The 18,574-nt window shown below is 46.1% G+C and overlaps 1 protein-coding gene across 1 annotated transcript in view; it reads left to right on the plus strand.

The window, feature by feature from the left end:
• The window catches only part of LOC306753167 (interleukin-1 receptor accessory protein-like 1), a gene marked incomplete at both ends in the record, with an annotated part of 162,849 nt that overhangs the window by 55,194 nt on the left and 89,081 nt on the right, over positions 1–18,574 (plus strand). The window contains 3 exons of the mRNA XM_079237023.1: positions 1,132–1,411; positions 15,254–15,440; positions 16,553–16,706. Of these exons, the coding sequence (XP_079093149.1) occupies positions 1,132–1,411; positions 15,254–15,440; positions 16,553–16,706 (621 nt within the window). The remainder of the gene's footprint in view (positions 1–1,131; positions 1,412–15,253; positions 15,441–16,552; positions 16,707–18,574) is intronic.

Genomic DNA, 18,574 nt, shown 5'->3' on the forward strand with positions numbered 1-18,574 from the left:
AACCCAGTAAAAAAAAATATGGAGAAATAAGCTTTTTGATCAAAGTTTATCTATTTCAAAAGTGGCCAAAGCTCAGTAGCTTTTATCTGATTCATAAGATATTAAGTCATTTTACTTGAGACCCTACTGTACAGTTGTCATTCCTACATGGAGAACCTGCAGGGGGAACTGATCTCATCACCTAAACACAACCTGCTCATCTTAGAAAAGATTTACTGTCAATTAACTAGTCTGTGTTACTAATGAATCTCTTAGACACCCAAAGATGGAGAAGAAACGAAAAAGCCCGAGGATCAAACCCCCCCATGTGCCTGCTGTGCATAGATAATGCAACTTTCCTTGACTGGCAGTTGGTGGGCTTCATTAATTGTCTTATTGTAGAGACCCCCATTGCTCTGCCCTGACATGTGCAGCAGCACAATATGAGACAAGCTGCTTTTTTTTCTTCCATTTGAAACATCCTTTTGAGAGGAAGGTCTGAAAGGGTCTGCAGATTTACTGCGGCGTCTTGTTTCCTGGGGTCAAATGTAAGATACGTGCCATCACCGCCATTTAAAACGGATACGGATGGCGGCGTGCACACAGTTTGTCGCCAGTAGACTCAATTTATGTATGAGATGGTGACACACGAGTCAACTATGAATACAATAGTATGCAGGGGCCGACGGGGAAACAACGAATGAATGAATGCAGCAACAGATTTGTTGAGAGTTCGGTTTAATTTAACATGATGGGAAAGGATATTGTAATGAAACAATTCAACATATTTACAGGTCATGAGGAGGGGTACAGGCAGCCATGAGCTGCGCTGTGTATAATTATTAATAGCGTCCTTTTAGTCTGCAAAAAGGGGGACATTGTGCCTCAGTGCTGCATGGAGGTAGAAAGAAAAAAAAGCGGGTCTTGATTGATAGTGATACAAGGATTGCTGGCAAAGCACATGAACCGACAGACTGATGCCAGCACTGAAAGTGGTCTTGTCATGGTTGCCGCATACCCTTTTCATGATTACAAATAGCCTCTGCCTGGCTTGGCGATGATGTGCATTGGCTCAAAAAGCCTCAGCAGCCTTTTATAGTAACTCCCCTGCTTAATTCTCCTTTCCTCTGTCCTTTTTTTCTTCCTTTTCAGTGGAAGGCTGCACGGATTGGTCAGTGGACTACCTGAAATACAAGGTGCTTCTGGGGGAACCTGTACGGATTAAGTGCGCTTTGTTCTATGGATATATCCGGGCCAACTACACCCATGCGCAGAGCGCAGGACTTAGCCTTATGTGGTACAAAAGTGCAGGACACGGGGACTTCGAGGAGCCCATCAGTTTCGACGGCACAAGGATGAGCAAGGAGGAGGACGCCATTTGGTTCCGGCCGGCCGAGCTGGACGACGTGGGGTTCTATTCCTGCGTGTTACGGTAGGTTCCTCCGCCATTTTGGACTTGCTTTGCCAGCAGCGTGACAGTAATACAGTGGGGGTAAATAACATCTTGTGGAACCCCGTGGGCACGATCAAAGCCATTTACAAGTCATCCCCTGGTGATATCTAGTGTACTCTCTCATCTATGGCCAAAAGAGCCCTGGCCGTTGGTCCACAGTGCATCTTCTAACAGCATGAGGCCCGTTTGCTTCACTTTATATGCTAAATTATTTCTTTATCCTCCTCTGGGGCACAATAAGCCATTAGGTGCAATTGGTAAATCCATAACTCTCGGGGCCTCGCAAGTCCTTCTTTCTAAAAAAAAAGAGCAAGGAGCGAGATGAAAGAGGATGGACAGTAATAAAGCACGAGAAGATTGAAGGAAGGGAAACGGCAGCTAAGATAAAAATGAAAAGAGATTCGTGCTATCTTCCTTTCCCACTTGCCTGATGGTGGAGGTAGACAATTGTTTGATTTATGAGCTCTATAAAGTGGTGGAATTCCAAGCCTCCGAGCTCTTATTGGCAGAATTTTTCATTAACGTGTAGGTTGTCTGTGGCAAGGACAAGGGGAACTTTGAAACACATCTCCCTGAAAGATGGGAGCTTAATCCTTTAAGAATTCAGAAGAAAAAAAACACACACAAACATTTGTGTTTCAATCAAAACACAAATGATGTAGGACATTTGTTACAGACAAAAAAACACCAAAAACAGGGGAATAATGTACTCTTGAGCAGTTTGACTCAGCACAGGCTTCCTTGTGTTTCACAAGCTCAATTCTAAGAGGTTTTGTCCATTACTATTCATCACCATTAGCACTCGCTCCTCTGCTGCCGCGGCGGCGGTGGCGGCCGGCGTGAATAGAGACGGGCAGCACCAATCCAACAATCCTCCATTCAGGGAACATTGGCAGCGTTTTCTGGAGGTAGACAATCAGTCAGCTCCGAGTTATTGTGTAATCACGCAGAAGGTAGAGCCATGAGATTTGATTTGGAGGAGTGTTGCTTTGTCGCCATTCAGAACCAAATGAAGGGGCAACACTTATTTGCCCATCGTGGAGAGAAATAACAATGGTTCTGAATGCAGAGCACTTTTCCATCGCACGGGATTTCTCTCTGCAGGCATTTCTTTGGACTATTGTTGTCCCGAGTTGCTTTCTCCAGGCTTTAAGCACACGGATGTTCACTTTTTACAGTTTCATAATATTCGCCACTGCGACGGAATATTTAAAACTGACCTTTTTTATTGACAATGCCAGCCCTGGTGCTACAATCAGCTCCTCTGATTTTCCCCGTGTTAATCAGAGCTTCCGATGCAGCTGAGGGGAATGGGGGGGAACAGACAGGTGACACACTGATTAGCTCCAGCACAGTAAGACCATGGCACGATGAGATGATGTGTGATTGTATAGATCGGCGATGAAAATATATATATATTTTTTTTAAAACACCATGTTTACCTTCACTAATTATCATTTAATTGGAAAATAAACTCAAGATAACGTTAGGAAACTGCCTGCATTCGTCAAAGCTCAAGATATGCTATATGACATATGCATATGGCGATAACTCTCCATGGGGTTTCCCTCCAGCTACATTCACCAGCTGTATTAATTGAACGCCCCAAAAGAGGAATTTGTCACAATGTGTTTACTCTCTCTTTTGAAGCTGAATAATGTGCACTTTCCTTTTTTTATTATTATATAGCAATAACTTATTAACCTTGTCGGTAAAGCGTATTCTCTCTGCATCGGCTCATTAGTCGTCTCTGCACAGCGACATATGGTGGCTTCTCACAGTGGGACTGTTTAAAAGGCTCGGGAGGGTTAGGTTAGTGGTTACTGTGTGTGTGTGTGTGTCACATGTTTGCTTTAATGCAGCTTTCTGAAGTGCATAGCAATGCATCAGACTTGACCAAGAGGGACCATCAAATTAGAATGATTTATAGTCCAGTATTAGCACGTGAGTTCTGGAGCCGCAGTAATAAGGCCGATGACTGACAGTGCAGTGAAGCAGACTTTTTGATCGCTTTCTCCATACTGCATATCAACTAAACCCCATACGGTGGAAAATATATGAAAATCGCCCCCGTGTTACATACATGTCAAATGTTTTTTTTTTTAAAAGGTCAAAGAGAGTACCTTTTTACAGTAATAGCACTTGAGCCGCTGCTATTGAAGCCGTCGACCGTAAAAATGGCGACAGTGTGACGTCTGCCACCGCGTTGCCTTTTCTCACGCTTCGCCCCGTTCCTTCGCTCGAGCGTCGACAACGTGTTAAAGGATCTCAGGACCGGGGGTTCACCGACAAAGCGCCGCTACGCAGACGTGACTCATTTCAATTCCCAGTCGCCGCGGCCAAATCGGAGGATTGCTCTTCTCTTTTGTCTCGGCGGCGTGGGTCCTATAGATGATCAGCGCTCGCGTATGTTAACATATCACATTTGGATTAGGCTCTTGGCAGCGCTCCTTCGCTTGAGGATCCTCCCCCTCCCCCTGTTTCTGAAACATGAAGGGAAACAGGGAATTAGAGCGCTGAGCGCTGGAACGAATGAATCGCGGCACAACAATGAATCGTCCCTCACTGGATGCATTTCCTACTTGAGCTTGTTCTAACAATTCATTCCCAGTTACGATGCTCCCAGGATTGATGCTGTGACCAAGGATGCTTGTCCTCAGACAACATCTCGACGTGGTCTTTTTACTCTATATTGTCATCAGTTAGCATTTCTCTTCTTCCTGCTCAAGAATCAGGGTGGCAAAGTGAGGATTACAGCGAGACAACGCTTCAATGTTCAAGTTTAATCTCCAGTGGAATGATATTATGATTTGAAAATTGTGGGTTTCTTTGTCATCTATATGGAAATCCAGAGAATACGACAATGTATCTTCTACACAGCTACATGACTGTTTTTTATTTCTTTAGACAGCCTATTTAACCTTTTCCCTCTGCACACACTAAACTAATTGTAATATTTCTTATTGATTATGCTTCACTCTCTTGAACGCAGCAGGGGATGTGTTCAACACTGATGTTATTGAGCCAGGCTGGATAAAAATAAACGCAGGTGGGGAAACGCTGTCAGAAGAAAAGAAAAAGAAGTCTTGAGCGTCAGTCGACCTCATTCATCATCTCGGTACCTTCATCTTCTTCCTATAATATTCGGCGAACACATCTCGGGAGCGAATCCACTGTGAGTGTGTGACGTGATTCTCCTCGTGTCCTGCCAGCCATCTGAATAGTAACATATAGTGTCGTAATACAGTGTAAACATGCTTCGTGAGCAGCTTGGTCATGTGGCATAATACAGATGATGACAGAAACATCTGCACTGGATAACTTTCGCAGTGAGCAAAGTTTCAAACCCCGAAGAAGCAGCTGGGGATCGTGCTCACAGTGCAGATGAACACAATTCTTTCCAACTCAAATCACCTCGTTTCAAACACTTTGTTCAAGAGGCATGTTCCTAGAAGTGTTTGCCCCTTGTTTCAAGCATCATTGAGCAAGAAAGCTAAAACATTAGACTACACTAACTATGACAAAATGGCAATATAGTTCCTTATTTATGACATCATTTCTTTCTTTCATCGTCTCATGGGAGACATCATGTCCTCTATGCTGTAACACCTCTGGCCTCCCTCCCTCCTCTGTACATGCACACACATGCAGCACACTGTGGCCTCGCTTGTCACATTCATTGTGTATTTTTGCACAGCTGCACTTAAAGGGTGTCAGAGGGCATCGTTGTACTCTAGCTAACACACACACACACACACACACACACACACACACATACACACTTCAGGGCCTCTGCTCTCCTGAGACTAGCTGCCACTGACATGAACTTAATGTGCCTCCAATCTGTATGTAAAAGCAGGCCAACTTGACACACACACTCAACATGCTGAGCATGGATGCGTGTCTCTTCGGTTCATGCACACACACACATGCACAGATGTATTGTACATGCATCACGGACATATGACGAGGGCCCCGCTCACGCCACATACGGGAGCAGATGAGCAGCGCTCTGTCAAATCAAGGATGTGCAGATGTTGTGCCCGGAGGAGGTCCGGCGTACGCAGAGCGAAAACATCTGCAGTGGCTAAGTGTGTCCCTTAGTGTGGAGTGACTGAGGACACACACACACAGAGTGGTATCCTCCATGTAGCAGGATGGCCTAGCTCCCAGGCTATTAGCATTACAACGTTGCTAATTCCTGCTGTTTCGCAACTCGCTGACGGCAGACGCAGCCGAAAAAACATGGAGTCCATGGTTTTTTTCTTATAAGATTGTCATTACATTTGAATCAATATCGTCCGCACCAAGTGTGCACTTTTCTTCAAATAGTTTTTGACTCAAATGGAGAGAAAATGCGCGGGCGGGCATTATTGCATTGTCCAGTTCATCCTGGTGTCATTGCGGACGGCCGCCACTCACCTCAATCTCACAGAGTTCAATCACTGCCAGCCCTCTGCAGACAGAGCCTCTGCTGCCTTCTGCTGCATCTCTCTCTCGTATCGCTTTTCTCCCTCGCTTCTGATATAATCGCGTGCACAAGTTCATGCTCTGGGATTGCTTGGCAACGTCCCTCGAATCACCTTTTATTAACGTCAGGGTCTCCGGTCGTCTCCAGGTGTTTCCCCCCAGCTCTACGTCGGCTCTGTGGAATCTTTAATTGTTCGGTGCTGCCCATATTGACTTGAAAACAACAAAGTGCACCGCTGTCAGTTTTCAAAACCGTCTCGCTCTATTCGGGTCATGTGCAATGCATGATGGTAGTCGACGTGTCTTAAGTGACAGTTGCTGAAAAGCGCCTTGTTCTTTCACATCTGCGGAAGTCTCTGTGCCGCTTTCCATCTTAATAATGAACAAAGTTGGGTGACAGCAGCGCGTCAGACTGGATCGCGACGCAATTATTTGATGATCTCTTTTAAATGTTTTGTACAACCAACACGCGCCACCTGCAGCGGGTCGTCAACCACCAACCTAAACATGCGTCCGTCATGCGTGGTCAAGCAAACGCCACAGTGCAACGACCCGGCGTGGAGAAGCGCGAGGATTACAGTGTCAGATTGAGGCGCACGGAGGATTTCCACTTCCTGGCAGGTCGCTAATGTCTCACCTTTAACCCTGTTTACCGGTGTTGGCAAGCTGCCACTGTCCCAGGCTTATTAATGGGTTTCCTGCATGTCCTGCAATGCCTGGGCTGTCACCGGCAAAGGACAACGGGAGGGGGGGAGATAACAAAAGAGTGTGTGTGTGTGTGTGTGCGCTGGTCCTTTTTGCTCATTTAAGCCCAAATAGATGTTGGAGATGCCACCTGTGCACACACACACACACACACACGCACACACACGCAAGTTCACACGTCGAACACCCGCCCCCGCCCGGTCCAGGACCGCGATGTCGACTCTGTTAGTATTCGTGGGCAGGGGTGGCTGGTGATCTCTCAGGGAAGTGACAGTCAGAATGGCCCGTCTGGAACACTCCGTCACTCAGCCTGAGTCGGGGCCTGTCCAATTGATCCAGCCCAGCTGTCAAAGCCAATGAGAGACGCTAGACTAAGGAGCAGCGGGGATGGTTTGCGCTGCCAGGGATTATGGATGATGTATAATACAAGGTTGGCGTTTGTGTTCTAAGCTACCTGGCAGGAGACAATCAGTTAGCGGGTGGCTCTGTGGAATAGCTTCGCCGAGGAGGGCTCCAACAATGACGCTCCTGATGGATGTTTATTAATGGGGTTTGGGGTTTTAAATGCACTGCGGTGCAGCGGCACATACGGAGTTTTGGAAGTCGCAGCGCAATGAAAGATCTCTCCAAACATTAGAAATGCCCAACTTGGCAACTTGATTTCTCGAATGTTATTCTCTTTTAGTAATTTGGATGATGTCACTAGATTGTGTCTATTTCTGCAGAGAGGTGGCCAGCTTCTCACGTTTTCACAGTTATGCTAAGAAGTCATTGGAGCATAGAGCCTTTCAGATGAACACTTTAACTGCTTGATGTCAGATGAAAAGTCAGGAGGATCGCCAAAGTCATTAGGAAAACACTGCAGGAGCCATTGATGTCGGTACCAAATTTAGTTGCACTCCATCAAGTAACTGTGGAGATATTTCAATGGATAATAGACAGTTTTCAGGATCAAATTATAACAATCGGTTCTGGGGTTTTCACAGGGAATCCATCCAATATCTGTTGAATAATTCGGGACCAATATGGTGTACCGACTCGACTACTAGTGGAGCAAAGAAACCGTTCACCTGGTGGGTTTTATGTCTCTGGAAGATCGCCGTAATGGCTGAAGGGAAGCGACATAAACTCAATCATAAAAGATTACCTGAGACTATAGCGACGACTGACTGAGAAAAGAGCATCTTCCGCAAACTGCTTCAAGAGGTCACGAGAGAGTCGATGCCACATCTCCGGCAGCAGCTATTCAAAGGGCCCAGCTGTTTTTTTTTTTCGTCAATTGTGCGATATGGATTGGCGAAGCAACTTCGTTCACCAGCCAGAGGTTATTGATGATAGTCCCCTGTATTCAGCGTTCTGTTCACCTGCGTGGAGAGTGTTTAGACAGCCTTTTAGTTGGCTCTATATGGGTTAGGACAGGTGGATTTTTTTCCCCAGCAGCCATTGTCTGATGATGTATGGGCTGCTTGTTTGGGCTTCGTCCACCTTCCCCACTGTGCTCCATTCAGCCGCGTGATGCGGCGGCGTGAACTCGGACGGATATTCACTGTGGACGTGGGATGTTACAATGACAGTGACGAAGAGGAGCGTGCACATGGAACCGTTTTGAGGCCAGGTGCCGGATAGTAATAGACTTCCATCTAGCGCGCGAATGTGTGGGTAGGAGGGAAGATAATTACAACTTTTTAAATCAATAACTTCTTTCTTCCATTTTCACTGATCCCTATTCAAACGCTTTCACTATGACACAAATCTTGGTGTCATGAATACGAGAGGCCTGAAAATAGCAGATGAATAGTTTCGTATGTGCATTATGGTATATCAGTATTTATCATGCCTGTGCTTTTTCTAGTTAATGGACTGGATTCATATTCATTTCAATAACAAACCTCATGTCCCTGCATGTATTCATAGATGTCGGCATGTATTACTTCAAGTATGTGCCCTGATGCATTTAACCACAGTCAATTCATACTCCTTAATGCGCCCTCCTTTTTAGACCCAGAAAACCTGATTACAGTGAATAGCATGAATCACGCCATCTATAGCAGCGTATATATCTTCAGTCTGCTCTTGTTTCAGCTCCTGTGTATTTAAAGGCCTCATACATATCATTATAATTCACTTATGGCCATCTGTGAAGGTCTGTTTTCAGTGTGGCGGCTCAACTGTTCCCTCACATCGACCGTCACTTAACATACTATGAAGAAACCGGAGGCATTCATTGGCTCGTGCTGTCAACATCAGTAAGACACAACATTGACGTATTCAGCGTGACAGATCAATATTAGTGCTGCTGAACGTGTTTATTAGTAGTCGCATTTACATTCTGGATGTATCTCATTTCCAGACAAAATCATTGCCTGTCATCATCAATCTCTTTTTACTTGAGCCACATGAGCATGTAGCCCAAACTAAAAAGTTGTATTTTTTTACTGGGTTTTGCCCCTTCCTGGTTCCAAACCTATCCGGGAAAAACAAGTTTATGTTCAACAAAAGGAAAATACATCACGTTGAAAACCAAACATACACTAGAAACGGTGCACATGCTTAAGTACCCCAACAAATATTCTCATTTAATAACTGTTTAAAATGGGATTGGATATTTCCATGGGCCGAATCAAAAATGCCGAATGTCTCTTGGCTGTTTTGCGCAACAAAAGTGGCCAATATTTCAGATGTATAACCAGCCCTGCATTCGCTCGTTTTGATGCACGTTGGGTCCTCTTTGTAGCAATTGGAGCATACATATAATCCACCATGTGCCTGAATTACGGTCTCCGACAATTTCATTGCATGCCCTTCACGCTCCTTCTGATTGGACATTTGTCCCACGCTCGATTCCTTTTGATTAAGCCAAGCTTGCATGGCTCCTGGCTACAGGGAGCAGAGGGACAGACGTTTGGCTGCACAGCCTTTATTCTGGGAGACCTCTTCGCTCAAATCAGTTGTCACAAGCTGCATGACTAAAAAGGACAATTGAGCAGAAGGTCACAGTCGCTGACCAATGTTTGTTTATTTATTCTCGTAATTATCTGTTAATCCTCGACACACGGTTTTATTCATTTCATATCAATACTCTAACAAATGACACCCAGGTTAAATAATTCCACATGTCGAATGAGGGGATTTTAATTCGGTCCCCTCCTCGTGTGCTGACTCCCCATACGGCCGACCTCTCGGCTCTCCTGGACCGCACTCAGCGGAGCAAGTCATCAAACAAGATGCCAAGCCATCGCTATCTGATGGCAGGGACACTGACCTTCTTTTCCTCATATCTGATGGGGGGTTTTATCTGCCTGACAAATGTCAAAAATTCCATTCCCCAAGCACAATCACTTTGGTACCACAACTGTGGACACCGGAGCTCCGAGCTAGACATCGGCAACAGCGCGGCTATCAGTCAGAAATAGGAGAGCGCTCGCTGCTTGCCTGCATCCCACATTGTCTGGGATGTGAGACCAGGCGGCAACCTGCCTCTCGTGTCACTTCTGGTTCCCAAAACCCGACGGACAAAAAACAAGATGGCGTCCGCCAAAATGGCTATGTACACATGTGTGGGTCAGAAACGCTGAATGTCATAAAACATCCCATTGACACTTTAGTGACATTGTAGGCTGAAAGCCTTTGACGTGGAACAAAGCTTTTGTAACATTTATTCATCAAAAGAACATGTATAACTTTGTCATAAACTAGGGGTTCAGTGTTGCCAGATTGGAAATGGCGAAGTATCGTACCAAAGGCTCAAAATGGTCGTATTTGGAGGATAATTATGGTGCATCTGGCAACACTGAGATCGGTCGACCAATGACAGTTCTCTCTACAGTCAGAGCTTGCGCAATATTGTGGAACGTAAGGGAGATACCATTTCCAAAACTTGTAAGGGGGTAATAACTAGTTTGTGAAAGACCCAGAGAAACACAAATATCCAACGAGGCAAAATCCCGGACGTTTTTGGAATCCCTAAAGGACGCATTTTTTAGGTCTCGAAAAGAGGACATAGTTAAACAAAGGCACACACAATAGTTCCGTTTCGCTATATCATCGTTGTACATCGATGACGCGACAGCTTCGTGTTCATAGCTGGTTTCTGCTGCCACAAAGTAGCCACACAAAATAAAACCTGCGCTATGCCCCACAGTGCAACAGCGGCCCGTCGCAGCAGCGTTTCTAAGAGCCGGTTTGTATTTGATATGCACAGCGGAATGGCTGCTCATACATTACACCCAGAGGGCCTGGGGACCGATGAATAAGGTCATGACAGAGCTGGGAGAGAATACAATGGAGACAAATTGTTTATGCTTGTTATGAAATCAGGTTGCTAGCATAAAGATGAGTGGAGGATGTCGCGGAATGGAAAATGAGTTCCCCGAAGGCATCAACTAGAAAATGACTGACTAATGCGTTTGCTCACAAGAAGTGCTATTGTTGGTTTTGAGACACACAACTCAAGGGAAGGCTCGGAGGGAATCTTAGACTTGTCGGTTAATGGAGGGTTTTGGGGATGATGTGCTTTTGCAGATAGACGTTGTGTATATTTAGAACAGCCGTGGTCTTCACTGACGACAGACTGACAATGCAGAGTATTAACAGCTGTTTGCATCTGTGTCTTTGAAGTACATAAGTGTTAGCCCTACGACTTGCCACTACATTAAAGTCACAAAGCTAAGCATCCATTTTTTTTCTTCTTCTCTTTGACAAATAACCACACAGATCTTTGATAAACACAGCCGGTCCTCGTCTCACCATCTGGTTGACAAAATATTGTTTGCTGCATTAGAAGAAGAAAAAAAATCTATATCCCAAAATAGACACTAGGATGGAAATGACACATGTCCTTATCCTTATTAAGTATATTCCCAATGATTTATTTGCCTTTGCTGATGTTAGGTTCCATCATTTCGCATTTTCATGAAAATAATCTTATTTATCTTTCAGAACAACAGATGCTCAGATCTGTGATGCAGCGGTAAAACAGAAGCACAATCCGGGGCTCTTGTTGTACTCAGTGAGGGACTATAAATGTTACCGCGTTGAGGTCCATTGGGGGCTAAAAGACGTCCATGTATGGCTTTAAAAAAAAACGTTTTAGAAGCGTGAACAAGCGAACAGGACGAGAGAGAAAAGGGGCAGGTTGAAGCAAGGACAGAGACGAACCACAAGCAGAGGGAGGAGGAGAGAGAGAGAGAGGGATGGATTATAATTGAGGCTGGAGTCGGTTGTTCCAGCATGGCAGACAAGTGCCACAGTCTCAGACAGAGGCTAAGTAGGAGCAAGTTGGCCCACAGTCAGATTTGGGGAGCCGGGGTGCTTAATCATCCCGGGCTTGGTGCTGGAGTTGACAGGTGAGTTATGAGCGGGCGCTACAGGTAGGAGCCCCGGTCTTCCCACTGCTCACAGTGACCTTCGCTCTGGCCATAAATAATGCAGGGACCATAAAATACTGATTTAGGATAACTGGGCCGGGCCCCATCCCGGTCTGGGTTCATTTTGGCTCGGTGTGGACGAGGACGGTGCTCGGTGCTGATGTAATGCATGCATGCTCTGTCTGTGTGCAACTGGAGTCCAATCCCCATCATCAGCACCACTTCTCTGACCCTCACTTTGCCAGCCGCTACTTGATGCTGATCGGACACCGGTTCCTGCTTGTCCGAAGCCATTGTTGCATCCGTCTCTGTCTCATCCCATCATCCCGGCAGCCCTCGTGCTCTCAGGAAAGATCTGGGCTGTTTTTACATCTGCCCTTCACGTCCCCCGACGTTGGCTCGGTTGACATGTGCGATCCGGGCTCAGGTACATGCTGACAACAGAATGGACCCGCGGTGTCACTCAGGGACCTGTTGACGCGATTCCCTTTTTGCTTTTGCGACACGCTGGTACAGAATGTCCTGCTGGAGGAAAACAAGAGAGGTTTCCAGCAGCTGGTGTGGTCGCGTGCATGGGGTGACAAATTAAAGGAGAATATTGTGAAAGTATTCGGCACTCTCATCACACACCAAATGATTTTTTGGAAAGAGTTGCGTTAATCCCTCAAGTGACTAAAACACATAAGATTTCCATCTATCTGCAATCTCACAATACTTCTTTACGTATACTGTACACTGTAGATGCAAACACACACACACACACATCCAGTGCGCTGCTAAGTGACACGGCAATTCTTTGGCAGATGTTTCGCGACCTGATTGCAGTCGGCATATTTCTGTGACGTTTTGAAAAAGCTGCGGCGATGGAGGACGTGCCCGCTTGGACAGAGAAGCCATTTAAGCCGATGGGACATTCGGGATGCAGCCATTTATGGACAATCTTCTCAAAATATGGACCAATACAGGCTTCATTTTTCAGTGCTCTGCAGCTATCGCTCGTCTCTTGTAAACAGGACCACAGCAAAATATCGGTATTGTTTTGTAATATGTCCATATTAATTCATTGCTTGACATCGTCCCTATTGAAATGAGTCAAGACCTCCGTGTTACTGCACAGCGTAGGTCGACGGGCAATACCGGATCCTTCAAGTGTTAATATCCGCGGTGGGTTTGTTGTGCCGCCCCCTGGACGGACGTTATGCCGAGGTAACCTTTAATCAACCTTTGGACCGCTCGCCTCGTGCTGAGACAATTCTCCGGCAACGTTATTGTTAGTTGAAAGTAAGCTCTAATGAGTAATCAGCAAGTATTTCATCACCCACTTTCTATTAGAGAGGAGTTATTTTAATTAAAGGATTCATTAAGTTACTTCATTAATTTCCCCACAGGTGCCATGGATTCTCAGGGGGATTTCAAAAATCAATTCCGCTGCCTATTATTTAATATGGGAGCGAACAGTCGCTGAGTTAAAGGGCGCCTTGACTTCCGGCTGGTTTTCACACCTCTGGTGGGGCCGATTCATAGACGGTCAACAGAGTGAAATAAAACACTGATGGTTTGTCATCGGAGGGGTTCGACTCATGAATCTAAAATCTAAAAATGAACCCCATGAGTGCCTTGTAGCATAATCATAATCCCTTCAAGCGTCGCTCCATAACTGACCCATTGCCCACGCCGCATGTTGCAGGCCCGAGTCCTCCAGCTGTGCCCGGTGGCTGTCGGCCTGACGACTTCCCCTCGGCTGCTATCCATCATTGCCGCCCCTTTGGGTTCGACACGTTTGACAGACACCATAATGCCACGGCGGTTTTATCGCCGCTTCTGCAGGACGCCGAGGGTTGATTGCAGCAGTAGCAGTAGTTCTCTGGCTAGGCTTCATAGAATAGCACACCTGCTGAGTCAGAAGATCACCTGGTCCGGTCTTCCGGCTCCAAATGCATCGTGACGGATGTGACATCGCAGGGACAAAGTGTCGTCCGACGCCGTCGATCACTCACGCGGATGACACATCTCTCTCTCTCGCTTCCAGCTGGCGAGGTTATCAGCGCTGCCCAGAATATTGAGCAGGGAAGAGAGCGCACCCCGGGGGATCTCATTTGCACAGGTGTCCATCTGGTAGAAGTTGTCTGGGATAATCTCCACATCATGTCACATTTGCATCCGCGCCTCGTGACAACGGAGTGGCCGGTTCAGGGGCGGCGGGCGGCGGCGAGGGATTGTTTGCCGCTAAGACCAGCGTGTGTTGCACTAATCCACGGGGCCGCTAATGCCGCGCAATTATGTGAGGATTTAACATGTTTGTAATTGTCTGTCGGTTCGGCTCAATTTGTGTAACCAGCTTTAGTTGGGGGGTGGGGGGGAAATTAGCAGTGAGATTTTCTTTAACACTGCCAATTTGTTTGGTCTTTTAACCAGGAGGGATTTGCGGCCGTCTGGCTGGAGTGCTTGTTGTCAATTGTCGCTCGTCTTATTAGCCGCTACGAGCAAAGAAAAAGGTGCTCCCGTTGAAGCCATTGATCATCGTGGACCTTTTTGCTTCGGTTCCCAGCAGCGAATCGATGTTTTCATTGACTCCCGGGTTCTATTCGGAACGACTCGAGCGGCAGATCCAATCTCGGAGTCGCCGTCCCATTAATGACCCCAAGCAGGAGGATCTTTACCTCTGTACCCGTGTGAGGCAGAAGCAGATCTGATCAGGGTTCCCACAAGGTTCTGCGTACGTACATACATACATACACAAGAGAACGCTCCACCCAGGCTGGTTCAGTATTTAAAGACGAGCGCTCCCGACACAAATCACAGAAGGTGCGCCGCAACACCGAGCAATAAAATGAAATGTTTATCCCGCCGCGGATGAACAGCCTCCAGTATCTGAGGCCCAGGCAAGCGAGCGAGCGCGCCGTCTTCAAACATTACAAGTAATCTTGCATTTTACGCACCCTTCTCCCCTGCCTTATAAATCCTCTTCTTTATGTACATGACCTGAGCAGTTACAGCACATCAATTGTGGCGAGTCATTTCCTGCGAGCTCGCACTGTCTCCGCTTAACGGGCGAAAAACTCAAAGGCTCAATCAATCTGTTGACATTCAAGGCTGTCGCGCCGTGTTACACCCCCCTATATAGATATATATTTATTTTTTTTCATTCATATTTTAGAGAGGTAGGTATTCATACTGAACGAGCTGCTGGCAGTCCCTGTTTGTTGCCTCTGGCGAGACTTAAATATGAATTCACCTCTGTCCTTCGAGTGATTGGTTCCCTTTGTGTTCTCATTCGCAGGAACTCCACGTACTGCATGAAGGTGTCCATGTCTCTCACGGTGGCGGAGAACGACACCGACCTCTGCTACAACTCCAAGATGAGGTTCTTTGAGAAGGCGGAGCTCAGCAAAAGCAAAGACATCACATGCCCGGGCATCGAGGATTATCTGCATCCGGGAGCGGAGCCTGAGATTGTGTGGTACAAGGTACGATGCGCAAATGTGTTCGCAAATAACCATCGCCGATTTGCCTTTTTTAAATGCAAAGGAGCGAGATGTTGTCTAAACGTCACCTGAAAGCCATCACGCGCACCATTTGAAACGGAGCCTTTCAATTCAAATTAAGGAAAAACGACTTCACAGGAAGTTATTTTATACATCTGAAGGATAACCCAGTTCAGGTCAGCTATATTCAGATCTAATTAGCTTCAAATACAGTCTCCTCTCTGACTTCTGAAACTAAAAGCGTCAGCGAGATAAATATATAACCGGCGGAAATACATCTGTTCACTTAGTGCATGCACGTCTCTTACTTCCTCTGTTTTGACCCCTAAACTTCCTCCTCCTCCTCTTCCTCCTCCTCACGGAGCGTTGTGTGACTGACCCGGTCTGACCTCTGCGATAGAGTCGTACGGGCCCACGTTTCAGGGGCCAATTCATCAAACGATAAAGTGTACTAGGTTAGGTGGCCAAAGTGCTTCTTCATTTTTTTCTCCCACTGAATCAAATTATAATAGCGGATAATGACCGTGGGCTCCGCGCCCTCCGGTTATTGGCTCGCGCTTTGTCGGCGGGGGCAGATTGAATTCTGGGAGGCCCGTCTTGGACCACAGTTGGAAACCAAACCCACGGGTGCCCCAGTTTCCTCCGCCTCAGGTGTTCCGTGTCCTGACTCGGTGAAGTCGGAACACTGCGGTGGGCGACCCACGATCAAAGGAGTGCAGAAAACCTGTTATTTCTGGAAGTTACGTAACTGTTTTTTCATGCAGAAGTTACTTCCTGTTCACAAATGCGATGCGCTTTTGATCGGTGTCGAGATGAAGAGGTTTCCTAGCAACTGACTCACACATTGCTTGAGTCTTAAAACTACTTCAGGCTCTGTCATCATTTGGAGATGAACTCTCTGGACCATAACTGAGTTGCAGTTCTTCATGACAGCATGTTTAGCAGCAAAGGGCTCTCTGTGGACGCAGCCTCAATATGCTTAAAGCTCACACAAAATATGAAGTCTGTTTCCTGCTGGTTTCAAACCGTCGTTACACAGCGTGTTTTACTTTATTATAACATATTATACCTCCCACCCTGTGTTTTAAATAAAGGAATGCAAGCCAAAGCAGTGGAGACAAACCATAGAAAGGAGGAGGGACACTCTGTCCATCAAGGAAGTACGGGAAGACGACATTGGGAATTACACGTGCGAATTACAGATTGGGAACTTCGTGGTACGGAGGACGACTGAGCTGTCTGTCACAGGTAAGGAACTTTTTCCTCATTTTTTTTTACATTTACTCAATGCCGCACATCCTTTGGATTGGAGAGGCATCTCTGCTTCTTTTGTTGAGACGTTTAAACACTGGCTTCAGGTTGTTAATACAAAAAAAACGAGCTTTTTAAAGCTGATCCCTGCACCTTTTGTCTAACTGTCGCAGTCAATAGCGTCGCTCTCCCTCCCTCCCTCTCTCTCTCTTCGAGGCTGCTTTAATTGCTAAGTCGTGGAATTCACCTCCAGCACCAGCCACCTCAGCACTTTTCCCCTTAAGGCTGTTGAAATATTTAAGCCCGGACCGAAAGTGGGTGACAGATTGCTTGCCACTGACACTGCCGCGGACGAGTTTGACACGCCGCGGATGGGAGGAAGTCAAAATGTACGACTTAATTATACTCACGCCTCTTCCTTTTCCGTTCCATCTGAAGGGAATCAGTCCTCGACGTGGACCCGAGTGACGTCAAAATGCTTCTTTAGGTTCGTGATTGCTGAACGGAGACAAACGCAGTCGCTAATGTTGACTTACATCATCTTTGTTCTAATAGCGCTCGTTTAACTACCAGTTTCCTCTCCCGGCGCATCGGATGCATGATAATTGGACCAGGGCCTTCTATGGAGAAGACTCTGAAAGAGGCTTTCGGACGGATCTCAGTGCAGACAAAGTGTTTGCTGTAAACTGCTACTTGATTACACTTTATGGTCCATTTAAAGAGACAAAAGACAGACTCCAGTGAGGGGTGTGCAAAGTCGTAAATCACTTTCTCACCAGCCTCAAGATGTCATCATTGGGGAATAGTCTTAATCTCTATATTTTCTTTGCAGACGTTCAACGTTTCAAAACAGGTGGCAAAGGATGATTGATGATTGGGCCATGGCATTTATGTTTTTTCTTCTTTTTTTTTAAGAAATACACTCTCCCAGCTGTGTCCGTCTGGGTTCACTCCTACGTCCGGTCTGCCTGTAGCTGTGAATGTGTCTGTTTTTAGCCTTTTGAACCTGTGCAGGCTGCACGCTGCCTCTTCCAGCACTATAGTCAATAACGTCAGGTGGACCTGGTGGTTTCATTTCAAATGCAGTTGTCAGTATTGGTGAAAGAAAACATTGTGATTCATTTTCTTTTTCTTTAAATGTTGTGGAGAAAATGGCAGTTACTATTCTAATTCATCAGAAGAAGGAAAACCCTGTGTTCCAGCACTTAAATGCACCTTTTAGGATGCAGAGACCAAAGTTGACTTTCCCTGTAAGTTACGAGATACAATGTTGCCTGCAGGTAACAAAGTACAAAGTGTACAGTGTAGTACAAAGTGTTATACGAGTTCTCATTGTTCTCATTGTTCTCTCTGAACTCGCGGGGCTTTTTTTTTTATCTTTGGGAGAGCGATGCCACTGTTCACTCCGCTTCTGGCTCGGTTGCTTTCTTTTGAGGCAGAATTGCTCTCCGCTGAGTTTTTTTGGGGGGTGGTTTATTTATTTATTTATCGTCTGTCTTCGATTGAAGAAGTTTTGAGTTTCCGTACGTGCTGTTTTCTTTTGTGCCGGCACGGTGGCTGTACTGATCATACTAACTACCCAGTTCTTTTGATCTGTATGCTGTCGCTGCTTCGGTGCACATGGAGCACGCCGCGTCCAATCAGGAGGGAGGGGGTTGTTCTTGGAAAGAGCTTTGTGTTTAGACCAAGCTTTCTTGAACTCCTCACCGGTTAATGATGCAAGACCCTGTCACTCAAAACGATCCCCAGTTTCCCCTCCCAAGATTATTCCGATATATTCCACCGACGTATTCGAGTATGTGTAATACTCAATATTATATATAATTTGTCATTTTTTTGACGATTAATCATGATAACAAGCATTG

The sequence above is a fragment of the Taurulus bubalis genome (genome assembly GCF_910589615.1).
Source record: "Taurulus bubalis genome assembly, chromosome: 21".
In the NCBI taxonomy this organism is placed as follows: Eukaryota; Metazoa; Chordata; class Actinopteri; order Perciformes; family Cottidae; genus Taurulus; species Taurulus bubalis.